Consider the following 13,177-nt stretch of genomic DNA (forward strand, 5'->3'; position numbering starts at 1 on the left):
CAGATCATATGAATTTAGAAGATCTACCAACATCCTTTTTCCTGCACCATCATACACAAAATTTATATTGAAGCCACCACATACAACTAATTTCTGGTACTTCCTACAAAGTGGATCAAGAAATGCTCTGAAGTCAGAGTTATGGGATCTATAAACAACAATTATTAGAAGTTTAGTTTTACTAAATTCAACTGCCCCTGCACAACATTCAAATATCTGTTCAGTTCAGTGCCGTGATACGTTTATTGACTGTTATAAGTCACTGGGGTAAATATGATGTCCTTCAAAAAGTTTTTATGACTGTGAATCCCAGTTACAACAAGAGCCAGCTAATCTGTATCCTGCTAAAGGCAGCCTCATAATTGTTAAAGTATGTAAGTGGTGCTCTGACATACCAATAATTTCAGAGTCAACATCTATAAGCAGTTCACTAACGTTATCTCTAACACGTCTTACATTTTGATGAAATATGCTAATTCCTTCTCTACTTGGAAACATGATGTCCTCTAAAGGTGAGCACTTTGTTAGAGGGACTTCCTTTATGCAGGTATGCCTACCAGCTGACTTCAGTCTAAAAAAGGTGCTGCTCTAACACCAACTACTACAGGAATTTTTCTACGAGTGATCCCAACACCACCTACTACACTGTCAACTATAAGCTTTGCCAGCCTCACCTTCCCATACCTATTGAGGTGCAGGCTGTGCCTAGTGAAACCCGCTCTACTGATAGATCCAACTGGCACCACCGGCATGTGACGCATGCCCTCGCCAGCCCCATGTTAATGCGCTTAACAGCCACTTTAAGATGAGGCCAATCATGACTTTGAAACAGTTGCACGAAATGCACATTAGTGCTACCAGAATGAGTAGCTATCTTTACCGGGTCTTCACTATCATCGTATTCCCTGTCCCTATCAAGACTGTTCCCTGCTCCACCCACTATCACTACCTGACCCTCCTTCATAAAATTCATACAAAACTCCCCTATGCTGTCAGTCACCTGAGTCAATCCTGCACTAGGCTTCACAATGCTGGTGACCTGGTACTCACTCCCAAACACTTCCTGCAACTGCTGGACCATAACCTCTACCGTGCGAGCTACCTAGCAGGAGAACCTACTGTAGCTCCTTTAATGTGGTACGTTTCAACCATCAGACCACCTTCCTCTCCTTTGGCCTAAGATCAGATGTCCCTACAGATACCAGACACCTGAAGGGGTACGTGGTATTACCTTGAATGGCACTGTCTACAGTGACCCAGATGCCTTTGCCGAACATTTTGATCTGCTTTATGCTCAAGCCTCAACGTCTGATAATTATGAACCTGCCTTTCATGTCCTAAAACAGTGGTTGGAGCAAAGCAATTGTATTTTACCATATGCCACCTGGAGTCAATATAGTTCTCCATTCGGCAAGTGGGAATTTGTCAGTGTCCTAGTCCACTGCCCTGATGCAGTCCCAGGGCTGTGCACCCACAAGCAAATCATCGAGAACCTACCAGTGTACTGTCAGCGTCATATCCGTACCATCCTTAACTGCATCTGGAGTGAGGGTGAGTTCCCATCTCAGTGGCGAGAAAGCATCATTGCTCCACTGCTGAAACTGATAAGCACCCTCTAGAGATTGACAGTTAATGCCCAAGTAAGTCTCACGAGTGTTCGCTGTAAGTTGCTTGAATGCATGGTGAGCCAGTAACTGTGTTTGCTCCTTGAATCTTGGGATCTTCTAGCTCTGCCTCAAGGGGATTTTCATCATTACCGATAATCTGGCGTCTGCCTTCTGAACAGCTTTTGCCCGATGTCAACACCTTATAGCAATCTTCTTCAACCTGCAAAAGGCTTATGACACCACATAGCGACATCGTGTCCTTACTACCTTACACATATGGGGTCCCCGGGATCCACTCCAGATTTTCATCCAGAACATCCTGTCACACTGTATGTTCCAGGTTCAAGTTGATGTTTCCCACAATATCCCCATATCAAAGAGAATGGGGTCCCACAGGGCTCTATACTGAGTGTCTCTCTCTCTTTCTAGTAGCTATCAATGGTCTAGCAGTAGCTGTGGGGTCCTCAATATGACCTTCCTCGCATACTGATGACTTTTGCCTCTACTGTTGCTCCTTTAATGTGAGTGTTGCTTGAAGTCGACTGCAAGGTGCCTTAAGAAAAACTGCAGGCATAGGCCCTTGGCGTTTGGTTTTCAGCCACCAAGACTCACGTCATGCACTCTGTCGACATCGTACCACCCACAAGTTGAACTTTACCTCGACGACCAACTATTCAATGTGACAGCGTCTTACTGCTTTTTAGGATTTGTCTTAGAGTCTCGGTTCACGTGGATCCACCATCTTTGCCAGCATAGGTGAAAGTACTGGTTGCACCTTAATACACTTTGATGCCTGAGTAACTCCAGCTGCGGCGCAGATCACACTACCCTTCTGCATCTTTGCAAAGCCGTGATACAACCCTGTCTCAATTATTGGAGTCTAACATATGGCTCGGCGTTGCCCTCAGCACTGCTGATACTGGGTCTGAAGACAACACTGCAGTGTCCAACTTGTAACAGGAATCTTTCGAAGTAGCCCTGTGAGCAGCTTACTCGTGGAGGCTGGGGTCCCTCCACTGCGGATCAGGTGCCAATAACTGCTTGTCAGCTCCCGTAAGCAACCAAACTACCATCTTCTCTTTCCAAACATGGAAATCCATCTCCCACAATGGCAGCCCAGTTCAGGGATTTATCCGTGTTCACAGCTCCCCTAAAACATGGACATTATGGAAACAGAGACATTCATCTAGTTGCTCTCCAAAGCACTAAAAGAGTGAACAACTGACTTCAAGTCATTACTGCTCAGAAATAAAGCATCTTGACGTGGCAATCAGGAAAGGAAAGGAAATTACAGTTTTGCACATAATTTCAATGGCCAGTGGCCGGACTGTGTTAAAAATGTAATGCAAAATTGACTCTTAACACTCCTGAACTAGTGTAGTAAGATAGATGTCCCATATGTGTTCTCTCTGTTGTTACACAAGAAACCTGAATATGATCAGAAGATTGAAATCAGTAGTCCAGAAATGATTATTTTATCAGCAGCTCTTGGTGGTGAAATATGGCCTCTGTCACTTGCATTTACACAAATTAATTTAGGATCCTATTAAAGAAAAACAGAGAACTTACTCTAGAGAAGGCATATTGGTGCAGGTCATTAAACAACCAATAAAGGTGGCACAGTTGTTAACACTCTGGGGCTCGGTTTGGATAATGATGGGTTACATTTCTCACCTGCTCATTTTCCTTGATTTCATAAAGTTGCTTAAGGCTAAAGCTGAGATGGTTTTTTTAAATGCTGCAGCACTTCAGTAAAATGTCTGTAGTTTATTGGTGTAAATTGGAAAAAGCTAATCTGATCAGGTCCAGCTAACCTGATTTGGACAAAGGCAGAGAAATATTGGTATCTTCTGTACATGTTTACTTTTGTTATTCATGCAAAAGTCTCAAAAATTTTCATCGGTTATTTTATTCATTACTGTTTGAAATCCATTGTTTTGGTATGAAAGTGATTTATCTGTATTCATCCACAGTTGAGCTGCACGATGTTTTTGAATCCAGCACCTTCATTTTTTTGGTGTTCGAACTGTGTAAGAATGGTGAACTATTCGATTACCTTACTTCAGTGGTGGCACTCTCGGAGAAGAAGACAAGGTATGTATAAGTATTTTTAATCTTAATTATCCTTGATAAATAATTCCCTTTTAGTGCTGCCATATTCATGTGATGTATCATATCCTGTTAGAAGAAAAGTAAACCTATTCCACTCATATCGTCTTTACATTAACTCTAACTGATACAAAAACAATAATCTGTAGAGTAAAAACATAAAATAATCTTGCCAAAAGTGAGACACTGTGCAAGTGAAGTGTGATGGATGAAGTCTTCAAAGCAAAGAAATTTCCTTTATTTTTACAGAGTGTCACGAGAGAAATTCTTCTCCAAACCTATTAACATTGAGCATCATATTGTGAAAACTTACTCTGCATTTGAGACCAACTCTTGGACAATCATGTGACACATTTCTTTGGTCTTCATTGAATGGTTAAAGAACAGATGGCTAGGTTAAGTCTCTTACTACTAGCCCTGCACGACTACTAAATAAAATTTTTAATATTGCATGTGATCTGTAGGTGCTTAATAGTCTGGTAGGTGTTGGTCTCATTGGCATTAACACCACCGGAGAAATGACAGTGGTAACAACCTGCACTTGTGCAAAACAGCAATAGACCTATACCGGAAATGAATTTTTTCACATTATGCAAAGTGCAGTGCATTGCTTGTATGTGGTACCCATATTTTTGCCTTTCTCCAGCAGTGCTCTACCAGTTGTGCCTTGTGAACATGTCTCACTAAACAACTTAGAATTTCAACTTTTCAGCTAACCATTAACACCTCTCTTTCCCACAGTGAGTCCACTCGTCAACCTATTGTAGCATTCAGACCCCTGCCTTTCTGAACTTTCCCATCAGCCTCATTAGTCTCCAACAAAACCAAAAAACTAAATGAACCCAAAACACTCTTGTCAACTTATCCACCAGAAACCTCTATCTGCAGAAGTTTGAGTCACATTCAAAGACCCCACTTTCAATCCTAAATCATTCTGGACGAGTAAAAGATCTACACACCTTCTCCTTATCACTTCAGTGGAAAAATGTTTTTACTACCAACCCCCGACCAAAGCCGATTTAATCTCAACAGTGAACCTTGCCTCTCCCATCTCATATCATCCCCTGGTTACCTTCCAGAAATTCCATACTTCCAACTCGGACTTGCCATCCTTCCCCAGATCTCAAGAATACTAACCTCTTATCGGAAGAAAGAACAGCCACCCACAACCTCAAGGCAGACATTGATTTAATCATCCCCTCTGCAGACAATGATTCCACCACTGTTGTAATGAATTGCAGATATTGCCTGAGAGAAGGTATCCACTAACTGTCTGACTCTGCTTACAAGCATTGCCACAGTAATTCCATCCCAAAAGTCCAGCATAACCTCCAGTACTTAATCAAATCCTTATGCTTGTTCCAGAATATTTCCCTCAAATATATCTTCTTCCTCATCCCAGTGAGGCCCCACATGCTCACTTTTGACATTTGTCTCCAAAACCATAAACCCAACAATCTTGGACACCCCATTGCAGTTGGTTAGTGTGGTCCTCCCCCCATGAACCATGGACCTTGCCGTTCGTGGGGAGGCTTGCGTGCCTCAAAGATACAGATAGCCGTACCGTAGGTGCAACCACAATTGAGGGGTATCTGTTGAGAGGCCAGACAAACGCGTTGTTCCTGAAGAGGGGCAGCAGCCTTTTCAGTAGTTGCAGGGGCAACAGTCTGGATGATTGACTGATCTGGCCTTGTAACACTAACCAAAACGGACTTGCTGTTGTGGTACTGCGAACAGCTGAAAGCAAGAGGAAACTACAGCCGTAATTTTTCCTGAGGGCATGCAGCTTTACTGTATGGTTAAATGATGATGGCGTCCTCTTGGGTAAAATATTCTGGAGGTAAAATAGTCCCCCATTCGGATCTCCGGGCGGGGACTACTCAAGAGGATGTCGTTACCAGGAGAAAGAAAACTGGCATTCTACGGATTGGAGCGTGGAATGTCAGATCCCTTAATCGGGCAGGTGGGTTAGAAAATTTAAAAAGGGAAATGGATAGGTTAAAGTTAGATATAGAGGGAATTAGTGAAGTTCGGTGGTTGGAGGAACAAGACTTCTGGTCAGGTGAATACAGGGTTATAAATACAAAATCAAATAGGGGTAAGGCAAGAGTAGGTTTAATAATGAATAAAAAATAGGAGTGCGGGTAAGCGACTACAAACAGCATAGTGAACGTATTATAGTGGCCAAGATAGACCCGAAGCCCGTGCCTACTGCAGTAGTACAAGTTTATATGCCAACTAGCTCTGCAGATGACGAAGAAATTGAAGAAATGTGTAATGATATAAAAGAAATTATTCAGGTAGTGAAGGGAGATGAAAATGTAATAGTCATGGGTGACTGGAATTTGACAGTAGGAAAAGGAAGAGAAGGAAACATAGTAGGTGAATATGGAATGGGGCTAAGAAATGAAAGAGGAAGCCGTCTGGCAGAATTTTGCACAGAGCATAACTTAATCATAGCTAACACTTGGTTCAGGAATCATAAAAGAAGGTTGTATGCATGGAAGAATCCTGGAGATACTGAAAGGTATCAGATAGATTATATAATGGTAAGACAGAGATTTAGGAACCAGGTTTTAAATTGTAGGACATTTCCAGGGGCAGATGTTGACTCTGACCACAATCTATTGGTTGTGAACTGTAGATTAAAACTGAAGAAATTGCAAAAAGGTGGGAATTTAAGGAGATGGGACCTGGATAAACTGACTAAACCAGAGGTGGTACAGAGTTTCAGGGAGAGCATAAGGGAACAATTGACAGGAATGGGGGAAAGAAATACAGTAGAAGACGAATGGGTGGCTCTGAGGGATGAAGTAGTGAAGGCAGCAGAGGATCAAGTAGGTAAAAAGACGAGGGCTAGTAGAAATCCTTGGGTAACACAAGAAATATTGAATTTAATTGATGCAAGGAGAAAATATAAAAATGCAGTAAATGAAGCAGGCAAAAAGGAATACAAACGTCTCAAAAATGAGATCGGCAGGAAGTGCAAAATGGCTAAGCAGGGATGGCTAGAGGACAAATGTAAGGATGTAGAGGCTTATCTCACTAGGGGTCAGATAGATACTGCCTACAGGAAAATTAATGAGACCTTTGGAGAAAAGAGAACCACTTGTATGAATATCAAGAGCTCAGATGGAAACCCAGTTCTAAGCAAAGAGGGGAAAGTAGATAGGTGGAAGGAGTATATAGAGGGTCTATACAAGGGTGATGTTCTTGAGGAAAATATTATGGAAATGGAAGAGGATGTAGATGAAGATGAAATGGGAGATACGATACTGCGTGAGGAGTTTGACAGAGCACTGAAAGACCTGAGACAAAACAAGGCCAGGGAGTAGACAACATTCCATTAGAACTACTGACGGCCTTGGGAGAGCCAGTCCTGACAAAACTCTACCATCTGGTGAGCAAGATGTACGAGACAGGCGAAATACCCTCAGACTTCAAGAAGAATATAATAATTCCAATCCCAAAGAAAGCAGGAGTTGACAGATGTGAAAATTACCGAACTATCAGTTTAATAAGTCACAGCTGCAAAATACTTATGCAAATTATTTACGGACGAATGGAAAAACTAGTAGAAGCCGACCTCGGGGAAGATCAGTTTGGATTCCGTAGAAATGTTGGAACATGTGAGGCAATACTGACCTTACGACTTATCTTAGAAGCTGGATTAAGGAAAGGCAAACCTACGTTTCTAGCATTTGTAGACTTAGAGAAAGCTTTTGACAGCGTTGACTGGAATACTCTCTTTCAAATTCTAAAGGTGGCAGGGGTAAAATACAGGGAGCGAAAGGCTATTTACAATTTGTACAGAAACCAGATGGCAGTTATGAGTCGAGGGGCATGAAAGGGAAGCAGTGGTTGGGAAGGGAGTGAGACAGGGTTGTAGCCTCTCCCCGATGTTATTCAATCTGTTAATTGAGCAAGCAGTAGAGGAAACAAAAGAAAAATTCGCAGTAGGTATTAAAATCCATGGAGTAGAAATAAAAACTTTGAGGTTCGCCGATGACATTGTAATTCTGTCAGAGACAGCAAAGGACTTGGAAGAGCAGTTGAACGGAATGGACAATGTCTTGAAAGGAGCATATAAGATGAACATCAACAAAAGCAAAATGAGGATAATGGAATTTAGTCTAATTAAGTCGGGTGATGCTGAGGGAATTAGATTAGGAAATGAGACACTTAAAGTAGTAAAGGAGTTTTGCTATTTGGGGAGCAAAATAACTGATGATGGTCGAAGTAGGGAGGATATAAAATGTAGACTGGCAATGGCAAGGAAAGCATTTCTGAAGAAGAGAAATTTGTTAACATTGAGTATAGATTTAAGTGTCTGGAAGTCGTTTCTGAAAGTATTTGTGTGGAGTGTAGCCATGAACGGAAGTGAAACATGGACAATAAATAGTTTGGACAAGAAGAGAATAGAAACTTTCGAAATGTGGTGCTACAGAAGAATGTTGAAGATTAGGTGGTTAGATCACTTAACTAATGAGGAGGTATTGAATAGGATTGGGGAGAAGAGAAGTTTGTGGCACAACTTGACTAGAAGAAGGCATCGGTTGGTAGGACATGTCCTGAGGCATCAAGGGATCACAAATTTAGCATTGGAGGGCAGTGTGGAGAGTAAAACTCGTAGAGGGAGACCAAGAGATGATTCAGAAGGATGTAGGTTGCAGTAGGTACTGGGAGATGAAGGAGCTTGCACAGGGTAGATTAGCATGGAGAGCTGCATCAAACCAATCTCAGGACTGGAGACCACAACAACAACAACAGTGTGGTCCAACTGACGCAATCTCCTTTCTTGGTAACCTACTTTCCAACCAATTGCCCATAGCCTAGCCTGCCATATTAAAGATACAAATCATTTCCTTCAACAATCCTTGACCATTCCAACCCCATTACTGCACGGATCTGTACTCGTCACAGTTGATGCTACCTCTCTATGCACCAATATCTCCCACGGTCATGGCCTTCTTGCTATCAAACATTACTGCGTCCAGCATCCTTCAGACTCCAAACATATCACCTCATTCCTTATACATATAATTAATAGCATACTCATAATTACTACTTCTTCGAGGGGAAGATATACAAACAAATCTGTGACATAGCAGTGGGCATGGCAGCCCGCTGCATTAGTCTAGCCTCCCAAAATCCCAAATCCCTTGCCTAGTTCAGGTTCGTTGATGATGTCTGAACCCAGGAACAAGACAACCTATCCTCATTCCTCCACAGCCTCAACGCCTTCTCTCCCATAGTTTCACCTAGTTCTCTACAGTCCAATGTACAATCTTCCTGGAAGTTGACCTCGTTTTGTCAGACGGCGACATAATTAACAATCAGCAGTACCTTATTTTGACAGCCATCATCATTTCCATACAAAAAAATCACTCCCATTAAGTCTGGCCACCTATAGATGGTGCATCTGCATTGAGAATTCCCTTGCCCAGTGTGCAGTAAGATTTCAAGAAGCCTTCACAGACAGGTACTATCACCCAAATACAGTCCACAGACAGATTTTCCACACCAAACTCTCACCCTCCCCTAACCCTGCCGCCACCACCACCACCACCACCACCACAAACCAGCTGCAAAAGAGCACCCCCTGCATCACTCCCGGACTGAAACAACTTATCTGTATCCCTCACTGGAACTTCAGCTATCAATCATTGTGCCTGGAAATGAGGAACATCCTACCCACAATCCTTCCCATTCCTCTTAATGGGGTATTCCACCACCCATCAGATCCACACAGTATCTGGATTCATTCCTGTGTCACTCCTCCTCCCAACCCCTTGCTATATGTGACACATCTCTGTGGAAGACTGAAGTGCAAGACCTGTCTGATTCACGCTCCTAGCACATCCTCCTCCAGTCTCGTCATGGCTTATCCTACCCCATCAGAGGCAGGACCACGTGCGGAAAGCAATCATGTCTACCAGCTCTGTGGACATGGCCATGAACCTGCTACCCTCTCAACCAAATAGCCACAGCCAAACTGTGGCAGAGAGCAAGGTTGACCACCCAGCAGTGGAACATGCTGCTGAGCACAATGTGCTGGAGTGCAATAGGTGCTCCACAACCCATACCATCAGGATCCTTCCCCCAGTGCTATAGATGGGAGTTGCCCTTGCAGCACATTCTCCATTCCCGCAATCCTCCTGGCCTCAGTCTCTTCTAATCATCTGCCCACACCCATCTCCACCATGCCACAGTAAACCTAAATTGGCTCACCCTGCACCCACACACTCTTCCCCGCTGTCTCCCCTCCCTCTGGTCTGTCAGTGCCTTGTAGTCCACTCCTCCGTGTTACAGTCATCATGTGCTTGCTGCCTGCCTGCCTGCCTGTGTGTGTGTGTGTGTGTGTGTGTGTGTGTGTGTGTGTGTGTTGCATTCCTATTCTGTGCGTCAGCTGCCTCTTGCTTCCTCATTCCTATGTCACACACTTGCTTCCTTCCTCTGAGCTGCCAGTCATGCTTCCCCAGCTCTTCCTGCTTTTCCCTGCGTAGCCCCCTTTACCCACTCCACCCGACACAACCCCTAATCTTAGTCTGTAGTTCGTGTCATCTCTATATCACCCATCAACAGTTATTTTGCTGCATAAATAGCCAACCTCATCTGCTATTTTTGGTGTGTCAGTTCCTTCTTTAATTTTCTCAGCATCGTGGAATGTTACTGTATTCCATTGCCTTTGCTTTGCTTTTGTTGATTTTCAGCTTATATCCTCTTTGCAAAACACACTCCATTTTGTTCACCTGCTCTTCCAATTCTTAGACAGAATTATGATATCAGAAAACCTCAAAGTTTTTATTTCTTCTACCTAAACTTTCATTCTCTTTCCAAATTTTTCCTTGTGTTCTGTACTGCTTGCTCTAGGTACAGATTGAATAACAACGAGAATACGCTACAAACCTGTCTTTTTCTCTTCTCAACTAGTGCTTCCATTTTATGTACTTAGCCTCCTGTATATGCTGCATGGTTTCTGTACATGTGAATAAACTTTTGCTATGTGTATTTTATCTCTGATAACTTCAGAATTTTTAAGTTTGCATTCCAGCCAACATAGTTAAAAGCTTTCTCCACGTTTACAAATAAACACATCAAAAAAAGTTTTGCATCACCTCAGTTCCCAGAACTCCTGAAGACAGACGTTGACTGTAGACATTGTATCACAGACACAGTCCCTTTGAATGTTCAGAGATGTCACTAATCCCACCCAAAGATGTAAACAACCATGCGTGAGTAGCGCCTAAGACGGAGGGGGTCCGACAGCCGATCAGTTTCACTCATTCAACCAGGAAGGAGGTACATGGCTCGTGTTGTCCGTAGCTAAACCATGCCTAGACGGTCAATACTGTGGTTCGATCATGTCCACATTGATAATTTGTGCCAGGAAGGGCTCTCAACAAGTGAAGTGTCCAGGCATCTTGGAGTGAACCAAAGCGACGTTGCTCAGACATGGAGGAGATACAGGGAGACACGAACTGTCGATAACATGCCTCACTCAGGCCACCCAAGAACTACTACTGCAGTGGATGACTGCTACCTATAGGTTATGTCTCGGAGGAATACAGACAGCAAAGCCACCGTGTTGAATAATGCTTTTCATGCAGCCACAGGACATCGTGTTACAACTCAAACTGTGTGCAATAGGCTGCATGATGTGCAACTTCACTCCCAATGTCAATGGCGAAGGTCCATCTTTGCAACTACGACACCATGCAGCACGATACAGATGGGCCCAACAACATGCCAAATGGACTGCTCAGGATTGGCTTCACATTCTCTTCACCAATGAGTGTCACATATGCCTTCAACCAGACAATCATCAGAGATGCGTTTGGAGGCAACCGGATCAGGCAGAACGCCTTAGACACACTGTCCAGCAAGTGCAGCAAGGTGGAGGTTCCCTGCTGTTTTGGGGTGGCATTATGTGGGGCCGACATACGCCGCTGGTAGTCGTGGAAGGCTCAGTAACGGCTGTACGATATGTGAATGCCATCCTCTGACTGATAGTGCAATCATATCAGCAGCATATTGGCAAGGCATTCGCTTTTATGGACGACAATTCGTGCCCCCATTGTGTACATCTTGTGAATGACTTCCTTCAGGATAACAACATCGCTCAACTAGAGTGACCAGCGCGTTCTCCAGACATGAACCCTATCGAACATACATGGGATAGACTGAAAAGGGCCGTTTATGAACGAAGTTACCCACCAGACACTCATAGGGATCTACGCCGAATCGCCCTTGAGGAATGGGACAGTCTGAACCAACAGTGCCTAGATGAACTTGTGGATAGTATGCCACAACGAATACAGACATGCATCAATGCAAGAGGATGTGCTACTGGGTATTATAGGTACCGGTGTTTACAGCTATCTCTGAAGGTCTCACTGTATGGTGGTACAACATGCATTGTGTGGTTTCCGTGAGCAATAAAAAGGGCGAAAATGATGTTTATGTTGACCTCTATTCCAATTTTCTGCACAGGTTCCGGAACTCTCAGCACCGAAGTGATGCAAAACGTTTTTTGATGTGTGTATATATAGGTTTCCCTTTCCTCAGTCTATCTTCTAATATACGTTTTAGAGTCGGTATTGCCTTATATGTACCTAAATTTCTCAAGAACCTGTGGTACTTTAAGTCTGAAGGTGTTGCACCTGTATCGTATAACTTGCATACTAGGTAGAATAGTTTTTTCGTGGATCTTTTTCATGGATATAAATAATTCTGAGGTCATTTCATCTATGACAGTAGACTTGGTTTGATTTATATCTTTCAGAGCATCATCAAATTCTTCTTGCAGAATCGTATCTCCCATAGTTCCTCTTATCTTTCTTTAATATTGTCTTAAATTTCATTTCTGTTGTTTAGCTCTTCTGTATATTCCTTCCACCTTTCAGTCTTCCCTTCTGTACTTAATACTGCCTTGCCATCTGAGCTGTCTCTCTTTTCTCCGGAAGTTTCTTTTCCCAATAGTTGGTATCTATCTTTCCCATAGTCGTGCTTCTGCAACTTTGCATTTATACTCTAGCGATTCCTCCTTCCCCATTTTGCACTTAGTCATTCTCATTTTGTAGATTCTGTATACCTGTTTTACTACTTTATCTGGTGCATTTTTATATGATCTCCTCTCATCAATATCAGTATCTCATGCATTATTCAAAGACTTCTGCTGGGCCTTGCCTTTTTTTCTCTGTTTGATCATCTGTTGCTCTTACTATTTCACCTCTCATAGCCACCCATTTGCCTTCTGTTATATTCCTTTTACCTGTTTGAGTCAGTTGTTAGCTAATACTCCCACTAAAGTGAACAACAACCTCTGGTTGTGAGACCTTAACTTTTACCGGCAAATTGAATGTTCAAATAATCTACAAGTTTGCTACCGGGCGACGTCGTCGAACACTGCTGATATTTCGACAGGAGCACACCCTGCCATTCTCAAGGCACAAATGCAA

At 43.0% G+C, this 13,177-nt stretch overlaps 1 protein-coding gene across 4 annotated transcripts in view; it reads left to right on the plus strand.

The window, feature by feature from the left end:
* The window catches only part of LOC124625795 (phosphorylase b kinase gamma catalytic chain, skeletal muscle/heart isoform), a 137,489-nt gene that overhangs the window by 18,490 nt on the left and 105,822 nt on the right, over positions 1–13,177 (plus strand). For all 4 annotated transcript variants that reach the window (XM_047149243.1, XM_047149246.1, XM_047149244.1 and 1 more), the window contains one exon: positions 3,581–3,701. In XM_047149243.1, coding sequence (XP_047005199.1) covers positions 3,581–3,701 — 121 coding nt within the window. The remainder of the gene's footprint in view (positions 1–3,580; positions 3,702–13,177) is intronic.

This window comes from Schistocerca americana, chromosome 8 (genome assembly GCF_021461395.2).
Source record: "Schistocerca americana isolate TAMUIC-IGC-003095 chromosome 8, iqSchAmer2.1, whole genome shotgun sequence".
Lineage (NCBI taxonomy): Eukaryota > Metazoa > Arthropoda > Insecta > Orthoptera > Acrididae > Schistocerca > Schistocerca americana.